Source organism: Madurella fahalii (genome assembly GCF_045866475.1).
Source record: "Madurella fahalii IFM 68171 DNA, scaffold_3, whole genome shotgun sequence".
NCBI lineage: Eukaryota > Fungi > Ascomycota > Sordariomycetes > Sordariales > Madurella > Madurella fahalii.
Genome location: NW_027263973.1, coordinates 650,119 through 666,893, shown reverse-complemented (window position 1 = coordinate 666,893; position 16,775 = coordinate 650,119). Strand labels below are relative to the sequence as shown.

The 16,775-nt window shown below is 56.2% G+C and overlaps 7 protein-coding genes across 7 annotated transcripts; 1 reads left to right on the top strand and 6 right to left on the bottom strand.

Moving 5' to 3' along the window:
• Positions 1 to 437: 437 nt before the first annotated feature.
• MFIFM68171_05712 (FAD-binding PCMH-type domain-containing protein) lies at positions 438 to 2,148 on the top strand (the record flags this gene model as incomplete). The annotated part of the gene is made up of 3 exons (XM_071061132.1): positions 438 to 584; positions 659 to 1,584; positions 1,638 to 2,148. The coding sequence occupies 3 exons, from the start codon at positions 438 to 440 to the stop codon at positions 2,146 to 2,148; spliced, it is 1,584 nt and encodes a 527-aa protein (XP_070917233.1).
• A 1,003-nt stretch (positions 2,149 to 3,151) lies between these two features.
• Positions 3,152 to 4,051, bottom strand: MFIFM68171_05711 (Indole-diterpene biosynthesis protein PaxU; the record flags this gene model as incomplete). The annotated part of the gene is made up of 1 exon (XM_071061131.1): positions 3,152 to 4,051. The coding sequence occupies one exon, from the start codon at positions 4,049 to 4,051 to the stop codon at positions 3,152 to 3,154; it is 900 nt and encodes a 299-aa protein (XP_070917232.1).
• Positions 4,052 to 4,593: 542 nt separating this feature from the next.
• Positions 4,594 to 4,952, bottom strand: MFIFM68171_05710 (uncharacterized protein; the record flags this gene model as incomplete). Its single annotated transcript, XM_071061130.1, has 2 exons — positions 4,594 to 4,701; positions 4,782 to 4,952. The coding sequence occupies 2 exons, from the start codon at positions 4,950 to 4,952 to the stop codon at positions 4,594 to 4,596; spliced, it is 279 nt and encodes a 92-aa protein (XP_070917231.1).
• A 270-nt stretch (positions 4,953 to 5,222) lies between these two features.
• On the bottom strand, positions 5,223 to 5,896 carry MFIFM68171_05709 (uncharacterized protein; the record flags this gene model as incomplete). Its single annotated transcript, XM_071061129.1, has 3 exons — positions 5,223 to 5,301; positions 5,387 to 5,675; positions 5,839 to 5,896. The coding sequence occupies 3 exons, from the start codon at positions 5,894 to 5,896 to the stop codon at positions 5,223 to 5,225; spliced, it is 426 nt and encodes a 141-aa protein (XP_070917230.1).
• A 393-nt stretch (positions 5,897 to 6,289) lies between these two features.
• On the bottom strand, positions 6,290 to 8,041 carry ATF1 (Alcohol acetyltransferase; the record flags this gene model as incomplete). Its single annotated transcript, XM_071061128.1, has 2 exons — positions 6,290 to 7,862; positions 7,968 to 8,041. The coding sequence occupies 2 exons, from the start codon at positions 8,039 to 8,041 to the stop codon at positions 6,290 to 6,292; spliced, it is 1,647 nt and encodes a 548-aa protein (XP_070917229.1).
• Positions 8,042 to 11,158: 3,117 nt separating this feature from the next.
• Positions 11,159 to 12,676, bottom strand: MFIFM68171_05707 (uncharacterized protein; the record flags this gene model as incomplete). Its single annotated transcript, XM_071061127.1, has 5 exons — positions 11,159 to 11,285; positions 11,386 to 11,429; positions 11,539 to 11,722; positions 11,813 to 12,127; positions 12,261 to 12,676. 5 exons carry the CDS (start codon positions 12,674 to 12,676, stop codon positions 11,159 to 11,161), a joined length of 1,086 nt encoding a protein of 361 aa, XP_070917228.1.
• A 1,831-nt stretch (positions 12,677 to 14,507) lies between these two features.
• Positions 14,508 to 15,933, bottom strand: MFIFM68171_05706 (uncharacterized protein; the record flags this gene model as incomplete). The annotated part of the gene is made up of 3 exons (XM_071061126.1): positions 14,508 to 15,210; positions 15,281 to 15,597; positions 15,727 to 15,933. 3 exons carry the CDS (start codon positions 15,931 to 15,933, stop codon positions 14,508 to 14,510), a joined length of 1,227 nt encoding a protein of 408 aa, XP_070917227.1.
• Between the last annotated feature and the right edge of the window lie 842 nt (positions 15,934 to 16,775).

The window sequence follows — 16,775 nt, the reverse complement described above, 5'->3', positions numbered from 1 at the left end:
CGTAAGGCCAGCGGCCGTCTACCCCTTGTGCAGGGCAACGACTTACATAACACGCGTGTGACGTCAGCATTCACTCTCGGTCTTCCTAGCCGTGCCACATTAGATCCACCAAGCCGCATACGAACCCTTGTCGACGATTAACATATACGGATTCGGCAAGCCCCCACGGCGGGTATTTGCCAATGGCAACAGGTGCCGTGGTCGTCCAGCGGCGTTGCTAGCCTGATGAGATGGACACAAGGAAGGAGTATAGCAAGAGGTCTCGCCTCGTGAGGATAAAGCGGCGGAGTGCAAATGAACGCCGGGCCTACGTACATATATGAGGCTGCTCGTCGCCAAATCGACTGTTCCGCCGGTCACTCCACACACGGACTACTTCGACCGCCTTGTGCCGTCGAGATACGCCTCTCTGCATACCCTCGTAAGATAACCTTGACATGCTGTCCCTCGCTATCACTGCTGCTGTGCTTCTTGGCGGGCGGGCGCCTTTGGCAACGGCGGAGCCCCCGCCGGCCGCCCAACCGCGGTTCGTCCCGCGAGACGCTCCCTGGGGCTCAAACACCACGAGCCCGGGGGAGCGAGCCGTAGGTCCCCACTCCCCAGCGGCCCCGCCAGTTAACCCGTCTGCCGACTGCTAACACGTCTCGCCCCTGTCCAGTGTGATGCGCTTGTCGCCGCCGGTCTCTCGGACCGCGTCCTCTTGGCCGCGTCCCCCGACTACGAAGCCCACGTCGCCTACACCTGGGCCATGAACCTGCGCCTCCGGCCGTCGTGCTTTCTCGTGCCGCGGTCGGCGGCCGAGCTCTCCGCCGGGCTCACGACGCTCCTCGGCGTTGAGGTGGGCGGGTGGGACATCGCGGTCCGCAGCGGCGGGCACGGCGGGATTCCCGGCATGAGCGGCACAGCGTCAGGCGTAACCATCGACCTGAGCGCGCTTAACACGACGACGTACGACGCCGCCGCCAACGTCGCGAGCATTGGGTCCGGCGGCCGCTGGCGGGACGTGTACGCCGAGCTCGGCAGGCACGGCGTCGCGGCGGCGGGTGGGCGTGACGGCAGCGTCGGCGTCGGCGGCTTCCTGCTCGGCGGCGGCATCTCGTACTACTCGGGCCGCGTGGGCATGGGCTGTGACAGCGTCATCAACTACGAGGTCGTGCTCGCCAACGGCTCCATCGTCAACGCCAACGCGTCGAACCACAGCGACCTGTTCCGCGCGCTCAAGGGCGGGGGCGGAAACTTCGGCATCGTGACGCGCTTCGATGTGCGCGCGGTCAAGGGCGCCGACCTGTGGTACGACCGGCGTCTGATGGCGGCGGACCGCTCGGACGCTGTCGCCGACATGCTCGTTAAGTTCGCGGACCAGAACCAGACGTGGGGTGATGACCACGTCTTCGCCTTCTGGGCGCACGACCCGTCGGCGCCCGGGTGGCTGACGGGTGGCGTGCACGTCAACACGCGCGGGCGCCCGTACACCGGGTCCGCATGGGCCGAGGTCGAAGGCCTGCCGGTGATTGCGAACGCCACAGGCATGATGAGCATGGCCGTCGCCTCGGATGGCGCGATGCGGGACGACAGCGGCAGGATGTAAGTCTCCGTCCCCCGAGGGACGGCCGGTGGGCTGCTAACCCCGTCCCTAGAAGTCTGGGCTTGAGCAACACCTTCAAGAACGACGCACGGATCGTACGCTTCTGCACGGCCGAGCACGAAGCACTCGTTTCGGCCGTGTCAGAGGCCATGGACCCGTCCCTGTTCTCGAGCCTCATCGTCCTGCAACCGCTACCCGCCTACATGGGCGCTCTCGGCCAGGCCGCTGGTGGCAATGTGCTCGGGATGGAGGATACGGTCCACGAGAACGCCCTTATCCTCGCGGGCGGCCTGGGTATAGATCCCAAGGCGAGCGACGCTGCGGTCGAGGCCGCGGCGGCCGCGGTGAAGACTATGTCAGACAGGATCGACCGGTTCGTAGCCCAGGCGGGCGGTGGGGTTGCCTTCCGTTACATGAACTACGCAATGGAGGACCAGAACCCGCTGGGGAGTTATGGGGAGGCAAACGTGCGGTTTATGAAGGACGTCGCGGCACGATATGATCCCGACGGCGTTTTCCAGACAAGGGTGCCGGGGGGCTTTAAGATCTCGAAGACCGTGTGATGAGCCGCAAGAGGCGGAAGGCTTCTGGCGTGGGTTATATGTCGTTTACTTCTAGACAGTAACGTTATTCATTGTTGATGAGATCCGTGGAGATTGAGCGAGAAAGGAGACAACGGGGTACCGAACTATATTAGATTACAGGATCTGGCGGATGCTAAGGGAAATAAACGACTTCAAGGCCTCTCAAGACCTTACTCGACCACGACCCCCTACTATGGACTATTCCCATTTGAGCACCAGGATCGATATGCTGTAGTAAGATCACGATGACAAAGCCACTACGCCTCCAGGAAATAAACACAAGTTAGGGGCGATTTGGCATATAGATGTACACAACCCTATCGATTCTGTCAACGCATCGCTACAGCGTTTGAACAAAACTCAACTCAGGCCCGTAGTTTAACGCCGTGGACCGTCTCAAAACGGTTCTTAAAACTGTTCAGCTGCTTGAACTCCAATGCCTCCCCCGTGCTCTTAGGGTGGTTGCACGACATCCGCTTCACGCCGCCTAGCTGTCCCGCATGCTCCCTATCAAAATGATCGTACATAACGTCTTTCCCTCATAGCACAGGGTTTCATCCCGATACAGCGTAGAAATTGCTGCCTGTCTAGTAGAAGCGGGAAAGGGTCCGGCACAGGAGACTCATCCTTCACCATAACGTCGGCCCGCACCCGCTGTCAGATACGGTTCCACTCCACAGTCCCCCGTTTGCTGCATAGGACGACCATCAGCTTGGCCGCTGGACGCGGAGTTCGGGCTGCTCTGCGGAGCTGAAATTGTCCGGCTGGCTGCAGATGACCTCAACCAGTTGGGCACGCTCAGGTCGATAACCGGCTCGACGTATTCCTCCTCTTCCCAGGCATCAAAGAAAAGTATATCCACAGTTGGCCGCACGCAGTTCTCTCCCACTGGATACCCCCCCGGGGGAGGGGGGTGTTGGAGAGAGAAAGCTTAGTACCCGATCGATGGCCTGAGATCCCATCGCCGACAAAGGCTCTTAAATCAGGCCCTCCCCTCCCACGTTTCTTTTACAACCCCCCAGTACCGCCCTGGATTCGCCCTGGCATGCGATACATGGGCAGAATCGACAAAATCCGCCTGGTGCAAGACCAAAAACCCCTGGGCACGGGCGTGCCTGGCATGAGCCTCGACGACACGGGCCTCCACAAGCGGGTCGGCGCGGCTGTATGCGTACGCGCGACACGTTTCCAGCATCCGCTCCGGGTCGTTGAAATCGCGTGCCCAGGCGGACACCCAGTCCTGGCCCCCCAGCACGCGCACCCAGACCCATAGGCTGCTGGTCAGGAGATAAGCCAACGGCAACGCAGCGAGGCGCCGCGCCCACCGGCCCCGGGGGACGCCGAACATGACGGCCGAGGCTACGCACCAGAACCCGTACCGCCCGGGGGCCGAGTCAAAGACCGTCGCATGAGGCGGCAGTCTCCCGCCGTCCTCGTCGTGGGGAGACGGACAGGTCACCTTGTAGACCTCGCACAGATTGTGCGCCGTGCCCAAGCCGCTATTGGAGAAGATGTGGAGGATGAGGGAGGGTTCCGATCTCGCGCTTTTTGCCTTCTGATCATGACGGTGCGGCCCGAGAATATTACGGATGGCCGATACCGCTGGTTCGAGCTCCTTCTTCGCCGCCTGGATAGAAAAGAAGTGGCGGAAGAAGCACTTGGCAACGAGAATGGCCGCGCCGGGGAACAGCTCCTGGTAGCCGGCTACATACTTCGCGATGTGGCCGTCTTGAGCAAAGACCCATGTGGTCAGGACAACGAGACGCGGTCCGCCGGGGATCCCGGGTGCAGCACCGCTGTTGGGTACCGCTGGGTTGTAAAGGGTGACTGATGGCGAGAGCCGTACAGGTGCAGGTGGTGTCGGTAATGCAGATGATGCCATGCTGGGGTTAACAGTCTTGTGTCTTCTTCACCCCTTGCTTCCATCTGTTCTGGTGAGCGTTTCTCCTCTTCGTTCTTTTAAAGTAGTCTTCCGGAGAGAAAAAAGGGTTTGTGCTGCGTTGCACTCTATGTGAACGGGTCCGTAAGCTGCAATTCCGCCAATTCCGTGCCTGGAAAGCGAAGTGCGGGAAAACGCTGACGCCAGCGCCCAACAAAGATCCATGTGGTTTATGGTCCAACCCTTGTTTGTCCGTTGGCTCGAGCCTTGTACGTAGTCCCGGTCCGGGATTCGGGCTCTATTGTTGCCAAGGCGCCGTGTTGCAATCGATACATGGCGGCGCCTCAAACCTGCAGATATGTGGTTTACCTCGGCTTCCCCCCAACACGCGGGTTTTTGTTGAGAGCATCCCCTCGCTGAAGGATCAAGAATGGATTTGTCACGGATCCCTTGCGGTCTGAAGGGTGATTGGGCTAGATAAGATAGGAGCACAGTTCCGTCATCGACTTTGATCAATCAATTGATGAGACTACAACCGATCATACTCACTGATCATAGTACACGGCCCTCCGCTCCCTGCCTGTGACCCTATACAGCAACAAGTCCCTCGGATAGGCGTCGTCCAGCATGTGCTCAGGCCTGTCGACGACCGTCTACAGGGCCACGGCCACGACATAACAGTGTGAAGGCGCCCAGGCCGGCCGGCCGGCAGACTGAGCCAGGCCCAGCGCACGCCAATGACGAACTGGGTGTAGGTGACGGTGCCCTCGGCGGGGGTGCTGTAGCCCTGGGACCGCCAGCCCTCTTTGACAGAGCGCATGTGAGTGATCAGGGCCGTGGCGATGTTGGTAAAGGTGCGCGGGATGTTGGCCAAGTCGAGACCGCCTTGGGAAAAATTGTACATGAGGTCGTCGGGCCCGCCGGCTTTGGGCCACGTCAAACACGCCCCTCAGGTTGTCTATCAGGCAGTGGCACTCGCTATAGACGGCCAGGGTGCGGTACGGCGTGCCAAAGGTGCAGTTGCCGCTGGGGCAGTTGCTGACCGCCACAGACGTGGGGGCGTCCTCGATGCTCCAGACGCATAGTTTCTGCCCAACGGGGCATACACTGACGTCCGTGGAATCGTCGCCTTCATGGCGCCGGGGTCGACGGCGGCTTGGGTGCGCAGATAGAACTAGATGACTTGTTGTGTTAAAGGGTCAATGGCAAAGGCGGCCATGATGGCCAAGAGAGCCGGCGACGCGCCGATTTGTCTACATCAGTCCCAGGTTGTCTGTCAGCGCCTTCACTTCAAGTTCCCAATACTACTTCAATGTCTCTAGAAAGGCAGTGTCTGACCTTGCGCGAATGACCCAGAGCAAATGCAGAGCACTGAAGATGCTGTACCCCCCCTTGTCGTAGGCAGCACAGTCCGACAGAGGACGGGCCTTTTTGAACCACATCCTCTTTGTCTGCGTCAGCCCCTTGACGATGATGGCCAGCATGCTTGCCTTTAACACAACTACCATAGCCGAGATGAGCGAGTTCAGCGCTGATGGAGAGGTGCCACATCGGGAGCGGGCGCCCTGGAACATGACCGGAACCAAGACAATGGCCGCCAGCGACCCCAACATGATGACACTGTAGACTGACGACTTCTACCAATATGCGACACACGGCGTGAGCCGTTGTGAAAATTGTCCAAACTGTCCGGGACTCGGTGGCGCGAGGAGAGTGGTGCTCTGCATGTGCCATTGCTGTTGGAGGAAAAGGCCAGAGGAGCCTTGCGCAACAACCGAGATTCCACCCACCTTTCCCTCCCAACGTCAGGCCCCCATGCGCGTAAATCGACATTGGGAGGATCAACATTGGCGTGTAAACTCGTAGCTCACCGTCTGGAATGTGCCATAGCTCGCGCTGTTCAAAAGTCCCTCAGCCGTACCTTGATTGTGGCCCGTCGCAGGCTTGTCAGGACGTGTTAGGAGCTAGCATATGCGCCCAGAATTGTGACCCGGGAACGACAACAGGCGTTGACCGTTTTGTCTCGAGGCTAGGCCAAATTGGAGTTCAGGCTTTGGAGGTGCTGTCCAGGGGCTAGGAAGAGCAACTTGAAGGGTTCAAACACATGATTTCCTCAGGTTCCTGACGATTCTTTTCTCTCAGCTACTTCGAAGTTCGCACGCAGGTTTAACTACTAAAATGTACATATCTGTACAAGCGGCGCACCTTGTAGCAAGGCACATCAGAAGGTACAGAGTGCATTCATGACTGGCTCGCGAGTTGGGCCATCCACCTTTCCATATCAGCCATGATGCGCTCCCCTAGCGTCACCTCGACAGCACAGTCGGCCCAGGTGGCGCTGACGCACATGCCCCGGCCAGCGACGCTGACTGGGGAGAACTCGATGGCTGCCATGGGGACCTCGGTGCTGAGGCCAAACTGCGCTCGGCTGATGGACCACCTCTGCTGGCCATGGGCGGATTTGTTGGTGTCGCTCATGGTGTCGCTCGTGGTGGTGGTGGTGGTGGGGATGGCCCCAATACCGTCCAACACCCCAATGTTGGTCACCAGCCACGAGAACTGGCGCGGCCTTTTCGCCAGGTTCCTCATGGTCTGCTGCCAGTCCGTGACGTATTTGAACAGGCCTACCAGGTCGTTTCGCAGCCCCTCTGCAAGCTTGTCTACGATCTCGCGCCGATTCCGTGCCGAGGCGGTCCAGAGTTCGTGTTCGAGTTCGGCCGACAGATGTCTTGATCCCTCGCTGCCGGCATTGCTTCCATCGGCTGCATCGGCTGCTGGCAGCTTGGAGCGGACCTGCGCCACTAGCTCCGTGTCCCATCTATGGAAGCACTGCGTTACGTAGTTGCTCACTGCCCTGTCCGACCGGACCCACGGGGCATCTGGCGGGGCCGGGGGCAGATTTCGGCGATGGTCCACGATGGTAGAGCTCTGAAAGGCCGGGGCGACGGCGGCGTCGAGGTGTGATGAGAAGGCAATGAGCGCTAACCCGTTCAGCAGACCGGTGATGGTAGTCTGGTGCTGCCGGCAGAGGGCCTGGATCGCAAGCAGAGATGGGTTGTCGACGAAAAAGGCCCGAAATTGGGTCTTGTACGGAGAGGGACGAATCGGGCACCAAGCTGCCAATGATACGTCCCGACTGGGTAATAGAAACCGGTACCGAGTTTCCTCCCATAATGCCTTGGCGAGGTGTTTCAGATCGACTGGAAGACGCTTCAAGCCCTCGATCGGCGTCGGAAGCAAGGGGACCGCTTGAGGCAGTACAAGGAGATCGCCATCCAAGCCCGTCCGCTCGTATGCCCCTTTTAAGGTGTTGCCAGCATTGAGCAGGGCATTGAGCATCTCGAGCAAGTCTTCGTGGAACACCTTAGCACCCACGGCGTCGAATTGGGGGTGATTCCAAGTAAGTAGGACCTCCATAATGGGAGCATTGCCTTGCCGAATAACGGTAATCTTCCAGCCCGGCTGCCTGATAGAAAGGTCTGGGAAACGGTCGTCGAGCTGGGCACAAAAGGTTTCATGCACCGTCTGTTCAAAGTCGGCATGCCCTGTGCCGGTGGGATAAAGCCATTGGATATGTTGGGTCAAGTCGAGACTCGGCAGCTGGATCCACGAGGGAGTCTTGGACGTGGCATCTATCATGCCGACTTGCAGCATCGGATGTCTCATGATGGTGTCGACGACAGCGACCCTGACTACCTCCTCCAGCTGGGCCCGTGACTCTGCCGGGGCAAGACGTGGCGGGATTTCATAGCGACAAGAGAGAATCGTGCCACGGTACTGATCCAGTAGATACATGGCCAGTTGGTACGTCTCGCTAAAAGTCACACATTGGGTCGTTGATTAGTTCTAGATGCCTCGAGGTAGCATTGCCAATATGCGAGAACCAAGTTGAGAACACGGCGAGACAAAGTGTGCTTACTTGATTCCGAATTTGCGAAGCACTGCCGTCGTCTCTGTGCCACATTTCTCTCTGTTTGACTTTGACTTTGCCATGGTGTTCGTTTGCTGATGTGGAATCAAGAGACGGAGCTGCTGAGGACTCAATTGCTGCCTGGCCAGAGAAGGCGCCAATGCCTGAGATATTGTCTTCAATGCTGATACCCTTCCGCACGTAATCGAGGATTGGATTTGATGTTTGTGATTTGTTACAAGAATAAGGGAGTGGAACAGTGGGTAACTTTACTTGGTCACTGTCATAGGACGGGGCAAATCGCTTGGAGGAAGCCCTGCTCTTGCTCACGAAAAAAACAATGTAATTTCGAACCAAGGAAGAGAAGAACGCACAACCAACACACGAGGTCACGTTACTGGCCCTCCATTTCCAACCGGGGTCGTCGGGGCCACAATCCAACAAACAAGGGTTAGCCAGTTGCCAGCCAATTGCTTGCTGCGCATGACAGTCCCCTCGGCTGATTTTCTTTAACGGTTCTGGGTACATGTAGTGTACTTTGCACTATAGGTGGTAGGGGTACAAGGTTCCTCGACAGGGTGTTTTTTTTTTTTTTTTTTTTTTTTTCAATTCGTTGGCAGTACTTCCCTATATTGAACGCAGGGGACACCATGTCCCCGAGACACTGCATCGTGCATTGCGCCCTCGTCCAAGGACCCAACACACCTACTGTAGTACAGTTTACATGCAACATCAGGCTTCAGCGCTGTTGCGGCATGGCCTTAGTGCTGCGCCAACCACAAAATCCAAAGCCCAAGGAAATAAATTATTATTCTTCCTAACGTATTTGATAAGCGAGTGCACCAGATAAGCGAATGCACCACTTTCTACGCGACGCGCCACCTCCCCACGCAACATCGACTTTTGATACGCAACCCAAGATGCCTACTACTTCAAATGAAGCCAGGGTGATCCTGGCCCTTGAAGCTCTTAAGAAGGACAAAAATCTAAGCCTCCGAGCTGCGGCTAAGATCTACAACGTGCACCATACAACTCTCTTACGACGACGCGACGGCAAGCCTGCACGACACGATCTTCCAGCCAATTCGCGCAAGCTTATAGATCAAGAAGAGGAGGCTATTGTTCGATATATCGTCGAGCTGGATATACGAGGATTTCCGCCAAGACCATATGGTATTGAAGATATAGCCAACCAACTGCTACATATTCGCGACGCGCCCCCTGTCGGCAAACGCTGGGCATACAACTTTGTGCAACGCCATAAAAAGATCCGAAAGTGTTGGGTACGTCGGTATAATTACCAAAGGGCTAAATACGAGGATCCAAAGGTTATTGGCAACTGGTTTGCCCTCGTATAGAATACTAAGGCCAAGTACGGTATTGTCGATAACGATATCTATAACTTCGACGAGATAGGGTTTATAATGGGCATCATCTGCACGGGTATGGTAGTTACTACCTCGGATGGCCATAGTAAGGCGAAGCTGGCCTAGCCTGGCAACCGTGAATAGACGACGGTAATCCAAGGCATCAACGCACTCGGCTAGGCTATCCCTCCGTTTATTATTTTGGCCGCGCAGTACCACCTCCTCAACTGGTATACTAAGTGCAACCTCCCAGGCAAATAGCGGATTGCAACCACCGACAATAGCTGGACTACCAATAAGGTAGGCCTAGATTGGATCAAGCACTTCGACTACCATACAGTACCCCGAGCAAAGGGCAAATACCGGTTATTGATCCTCGACAGCCACAAGAGCCACCACTCGACCGAATTCGAGCTCCATTGCCAGAAGAACAATATTATCACACTCTATATACCTCCGCATTCCTCTCACCTCCTCCAGCCACTCGATATCGGCTGCTTTGGGCCGCTAAAGAAGGCATACAGTCGCCAGGTTAAAGACTTGATGCAGATGCATATCACCCACATGACCAAGCTTGAGTTCCTCTATAGCTTCCGCGAAGCCTTCTTCGCCTCTATAACGGAGAAGAATATACAGGGTGGCTTCAGAGGTACTGGCCTTATGCCGTACGATCCAGAGAGGGTACTTTCTAAGCTAGATATGCGGCTTCGTACGCCGACACCCTTAAACTCACGGGCCGGCACACCACAACCTTGGGTATTCCAGACGCCACACAACCCTCAAGAAGCCAACGCGCAGTCAACGCTCATCAAGACTCGCATTGCCAACCACCAAAATAGCTCCCCGACGTCGATGTTGGCTACTGTAGACCAGCTTACAAAAAGTACAACGGCTATGATGCACGAAGTGACCCTCCTTCGGTCAGAGGTTTCTACGCTCCGCAAGGCCAACGAGGCACTAAGCAAGCGCCGGAGAGCTAAAAGAACACGCGTACAGCATAGAGGATCGCTTGCAGTACAAGATATACAGAATCAATCAGGCCAGGAGGCCGTGGCGGGGGAGGTGGCGCAAGAAAAGGAGCAGGATGGTAGTGGTGCAGGGGGGGGTCGTACGAAGGTTCGGTGCTATGGTGTGTACGGCAAACCTGGCCATAATGCCCGTACGTGCCAAGAGGTTGCAGAAGGGTCTGATTCAGCTGTTTCTGATGTAATTGTAGTTGGTTCGTAGTGTTGATGTGTTGCAATTGAAGATAGTTGTTGTTGGTTGGTAGAAAGTAGTGCATTCGCTTGTCTAGTGCACTCGCTTATCAAATACAGTACACAGCTTTACCCAAACTAGTGTGTGCCGGGCCTTCTACCGCTATATACATAGGAGAATCGTACCGTATAGGCCGAGTAAAAAACCTATACTAACGAGTAAGAGGAAACAACAATAGTAGACGCCAGTTAGCTGCAAAAGAAAGGAAGGGCTTATATCAGGCCCCGAGGACCTCTAATCTTCGACTTTGGATTCGTCCACCACCACGTCCTTAGCCAAGCTCTCGGCTTCGGTGGTATCGGGTACCACACAACAAAGTGCTCCACTGCTTACCGGCTCTCTCCACAGCTATAGTAGGGGGTAGGGAGGCCTGGGACCCCCCGTTGAAAAAGGAAGTCCCGTAGGCCGATAGTACCTGTTTGGGCCTGTAGTAGTAGGGAGCTCTGGGCTTTGGTAAGGTCCTGGTGCTTCTGAAGAGACCAAAAATAACACAGGTCTGGCAACCCTAGTAAGTCTGACAAAAACCAACGCTGCGGGCGGTTTCCACTTGACTCGTAGGGAGTCCGCTTCCTGGTTTTACAGCCCGTCTAGACCAGCAGCTTGCAGTTCCGGTACCTTGGCTTTCAACTCATCACTGATCTCCTTCCACACCAATCTCTGCAGCGTCCTCGCCTTCTCACTGCCGATGATGGTGGCCGCTTTCCTGTTAGACGCGCAATGCTTTTGTTAGCAACTCACTCGGGCAAGGTTTCCACTTGGATCAAACACGTGCAAGGCTCTCGCCTTTTGTGGTCATGACATACCGGCGGTACTGGCCGGGCGTCAGGAAGTAATTGAAAAACTCGCCCTGATAAATATAGCAACGTGATCAGTTACGATGATCCAATATTTCTATGTAGGCGAAAACAACCGCCACCATGGTCCATAGGTAGGCAGGCAGGCCACCACCAACTCACATGATTCTCCTTTGGCTTCAGGGCGGCTATGACGCAGATCCTGGCCCCCGAGTCGGCCGACTTGGCGGTTACGAGCAGGACGATAAAGGTCAAGAGCGCATGGAGCCGCGATCTCTCGGCGATGTGGCGACCAATGTCGGTTTTGACCATCCCGGGACACACGCTGTTGACGAGGACGAGAGGGCTAGTTTTGGGAAACGAAGAAAAAAAAACGTTAGCCACAGGCCCAGATGAGTGGTCCCACTGCGATTAGTGATAAGGAGGGTTGGCTTACTCGCCGTCCGGCCCTCGCGCCAGTCTGCTAATCTCCTCGAGCGTGTACATGAGCAGAAGCTTGCTGATGGCGTAGTTGGGCTCGACTTCCAGCCAGCCTGGCCAGTTGTCTCTGCTGCACACCTGTCGCAGGATGCCGTCCTCTCGCTGCGACCACCTGAGGAGCTCGTCGAAGTCGGGATCGAGATGCTCGCGCGAGCTGAGGAAGACGAGATGGGCGGGCGACTCCCGTTGGCCCCGGGCTCCACGCATCCACCCCAGCAGAAGCAGGCCCATGAGCGTCGTGCTGATAGTGTTGATTTGGATTGTTTTCTCCCTATGGCGGATTGCGTTGCGCGTCAGACAAGATCAAATCAGATCCCTCGACGCAATTCCTCGATGCAGGGCGTGTACCAAAGACTCGGAGTAAAGTGAAGATTGGGGGTGGGGGGGGGGGGGGGGGGGCTTACCATCCTTGGGCACTCTCCTCAAAGTGGGAATTGACGATGCCGCCGCTTATGATGGCGACATCCAGGGCAGCGGGGCCGGGGAGAGTGCTCTTGAGCTTGGCCATGAAGCTGGTGCACGAGTCGTAGCGTTCCAAGTCCAGCTCCAGACAAGTGATGTCGCCCCTGCGAGAGGGCCCCGCCGCCTGCTCTATGTGCCTTTTCGCAGCATCCCCACGAGATGCGGCGCGGTACGTGATGATGACGTTGGCACCGAGGGTCGCAAAGTGCACGGCGGCGGCTAGCCCGAGGCCGGAGGTGGCGCCGGCGATGAGGACTGTCTGTCCGTCAAAGGTGCCGGCCGGGGGCAATGGCACCGGGATGAACCGCCCCATGAGCCGTTGGACAGGAGATTCAAAGAAAGCGTCAAACCACCCCATGATTTCTGGTGATGCCTGGGAGTCTTGGTTCTGTAGACGACTCAAAGTTCGAATGTCTTACTTGGCAGAAAGGAAAATGAAGGCCTTTGGAAGTTGGGCTGGGTGTCCGAACAGTCCGAGGAATGAACCGGGGTCACTTCTCCCACTACTTGTTGTGTAAGCAATCCTACGTAGTCCTAGTAATGGGGGCCAAGCTCGCTTACAACGTCTGGCTGCAGGCCGCAACTCAATGATCACACCATTTAGGCTGGGTACCTTGCGTGGTGGTCCGGGGGTCAAAGTACATCAATGTACTGTACATCCAGGGACAAAATTGGATGACAAAGCCAAATGGTTGGTTCTGACCAACTTCGTAAGCGAGAACTCATACCAATGCCAACCATTTATTGTGTTCCGGATTACCCTTTTTTCCTGTGCATCTTCGCCTTTCTTCTTATTTTTTTCCAACTGCTGTTGGCGGTATCAATGTGAAGATTCGACAAGCATTATCATCGATCGCTTCGCACGGCCGGCGTTAATTTGGAGGTCGGCGCATTTTATAAAGCAGTACCACGGAACTCCCTAATCATCTCCTACTTTATATATATATTATACTAGTGTTTATAAAGCACCTTAGCATCAACCCTGACGCCCGGTAATAAGAAGTATTGGGCTAACCAAATTTGTTACACAAAGATAAAAGAAGTACAGAAGTTACTTTTTAATGTAATAGGGTTAGGTTAGGCAAGTAAAGAGAAGTCTACCTCTCCGGGGCGTCGAAGGACCGAGGGGTTCTATTACCATACTAGGGCTTGGGCTGTCGTCTAAGAGGTCTAAAACTGGGACTCCTGGTCCAAAAGAGGACCTATAGCTCCCTCCTCCTTGGAGTTGCTATGATTCTCAGAAGTTAGTAAAGTGATGGGAATGAGCTGAGAGATGAGAGCCCGGAAATGGGATCAACAAGAGAATATGGGCTGCTTAGCCTGAGGGGTGAGTACTGTGCTGGGGCGGGCTGATGGGTGACTGAGCCGGGGTTAGGCCGGGCCTCAGGGGACTGTAATGCGGCCGCCAGTGATCACTAAAAGGTCACTTGAGTTTCGTCTCAGGATGCCATTTCTAGAATAGACAACTCGCTTCTGTTGGGTGATCGTAGGTCAGCAGCGGACCGGACCGCTCCCTGTCTCTGGGCATTCCGATCGTTGTGAGGCTCATGATCGGCGCAAATCAGCCTGCATAATAAATAAAGTAAGTTATGTACCGTCCACTATGTATGTACGGTACACAACTTGGCCAGGGGGCAAGGGATCTCTTCGGCAAGCTACCAAGAGCTGCTCTCTTTTCCGGTGCGTTTTCAAGCTTCCGCCTTTACCGTTTCCATCACAGGTTCCATTCAGTACCCTCCCTTCTGACCGTCAGAGCTCCATAAAAAAAAACCAGGAACACCAAGTCACCTCGCTCCCCACCCCTTGGCAATAACCTCCGTGACCTTGGTATGCCTATTCTTCCGCGGCGGTTGACGCTCGCAGCATGGCTTCTCACAAGACTACAGCATTAACAGTGTTATCCCCAAGGGATCACATCACCTTAGCGCGCGATGTCAACCGGCAAGTCACCAAAGCAGGGTCATGCTACAGAGCCAGAACCCAAGAGTCGTCCTATTAATGCGCTGCCAACGCCCACCGAGAATAAATTGGCAAGGTATCAATCAACCCACGTATATACAAGCCATCATTTCCTAACCATTTTCAAAAACTGTCACCGAATCTCTGCTTCAAGAATCACGTTCAAGAGACGTGCCTCAAAACTTGCTGGTCCGACCTCTAACGTTCACCAAAATAGAACTGTCGACCATTTACGCCGAGGAGAGAGCTGAGACCGTGGATTGCGGAGGCGGATAGTACGCGTGCCCCGGCGCTGGCGTTCCCTGTGGGCTGTAAGGCTGCTGTCCGTACTGTGTCTGGCTCAGGTCGGAGTATGCAGCATAAGGCTGGGGGGTCCCCGGGTGGCTGGGGAGCTCGGCGTCTGGGTGAACTGGGTGCTGCTGGTATCGTACGGGCTGCTGTTGAGGGTAGCCGGCGGTCTGTTTCGGATATCCATGGAGCTCGGCGTCTGGCTGAACCGGGTGTTGTTGAGACCCGTGGAGCTCGGCATCCGGCCGAACTGGGTGCTGTGGGTACTGTACAGCCTGCTGCTGTTGAGCGTAGCCTGTAGTTTGTTGCGCATGCCCGTGGAGCTCGGCGCCCGGCTGGACTGGGTGCTGCTGGTACTGTACAGGCTGCTGCTGAGGAGGGTAGCCGGCAGTTTGTTGCGGATGCCCGTGGAGCTCAGCTTGCGCCGTGTACTGCGGCGGGTGCTGCGGCGGGTGCTGCGGCGGGTGCTGCTGCTGGTCCGAGTACTGCTGGTATGCGGGAGCAGTGGCCGGCTGAGGGCCGAGCATCGGAGCCCCCTGAATCTTCGCCTCGACCGTCGCGTTGTCATCCGACGGCTTCTTGTTTGCCTGGTGCCAGAGTCGGAAAGTGTGTCCGTGGAAGACAAGGGTTGCGACGAAGAGGAGCCTGTTCGCACGAGCCGTCAGTAACTGAATTCGTAAGTCTTTTCACGTCCAATGGTCTTGACGCAACTTACCACACCAGGGCGCTTAGACCTGCGATGGCACTGATCAGGCCGAGGCCCACGTCGTCGGCAACAGTAGGACCGTCAGCACGCTTGGATACGAAGCAGTGGTTGCTGTTGATCATGCTTCCGTCGTTGTAGCACCCATGGACAGTGACAGTTTCCGTGAAGGTCGCTCGGAGCGCGGCATTGGCGCCGCACGATGCTAGCCAAAAGATGGCCATTAGGAGGTCAAGAGCTAGGACAGCCCAGATGTTGTATGCTCCGTTTGCAGAAGCCACCTTTTCAGTCACCAAGTCGTAGGTGACCACGATCCATGTGAAGACCGTCTGCGGTTCCCGTTAGAAAATTTTGAATTTTTTGGGGGGCAGACCGACGTGGATCAGGACTCGAGCCCTGTCGCGGCCGGCGATGCGTTGCGGAACCGAGAGGCGAGACTCAATGGCGGGAACACTTACGCATGCGACCGCAAATCCATTGGCCTCCAATGCTCTTTGATGGATGATATAACCAGCCATCACGACAATGCCGAAAGCGAACAAGACTTGTACGGCCCTCAGCACCACCACCCAGACAGGAGTTTGCTGAATGTACTGCTCCTTCTTACCAGCCAGCGCAGCATCTTGCACGGCATTAGGGCCTGAAGGTATCGGGGCGTCGGCCATCGTTGATTAGAGTCAATTACTAGCCGATCAAGTGCGTGGTAGAGATGGCCGGCCTTGCTGAACAAGAATGGGAGCAGAGAGCCGGTCCACATCGGGGACATCAAGGGTTTTAACAAGGAGCCTCTGGGAACCCCAACACAGAGCCTCGCCCACAGCCATGGTTCTCCAGTCCTTGCCCAACTCAACCCAGGCACGCAGGGGGCAAGGCATATTTGCAGCCGAAGCAGGGTCTAGAAGAGGCCGCGATGCCCGAACTGGACTGGGCTCCCCGCTCCCCATTAACTATTGCCTCAGCCGCAGTTTCGACTCACCATCTCCACCACTGGCAGCGTTGCGGGCACCGGTGGATGAGCAAATACGTACATTTCGGGCAGTAGTCCCCAAGCCTTCTCGTCGCCTCCATTTACGATACGGTAAACTCGGCACATTCATTCGCACCCGGGCACCGGCAGTCTATTTCCAAGTTCTCGACCATGCTCCCAGGCCAAAGTTCCAGACGGACCCAACAATGCAGCGAGACCGCGCAGCATCCATAGCGGCCTTGGCAACAGGGATGCAGACGCGCCGGCAGCACCCGCTATGCCACAAACGGTCCACCAGGATGTTCCCGTGGTGCCACGCAAGGGGTGCCCATTGGGAGCGGTAACCGAACTCCATTCCAGGCGCGGGCGCGTCTTTCGTGTGACTTTTCCTATTGTACTGACTTTGCCGCCGCTGCGACGCGCGTAAAATATTTTGGGATAATAGAGGCGATCCAAATTCTCACGGATCCTCGACGTCAACTCTCCAACGTCGTCCGAAGGTTAAGGTAGGAATCTGGACGCCACACGAATTCCCAAAGC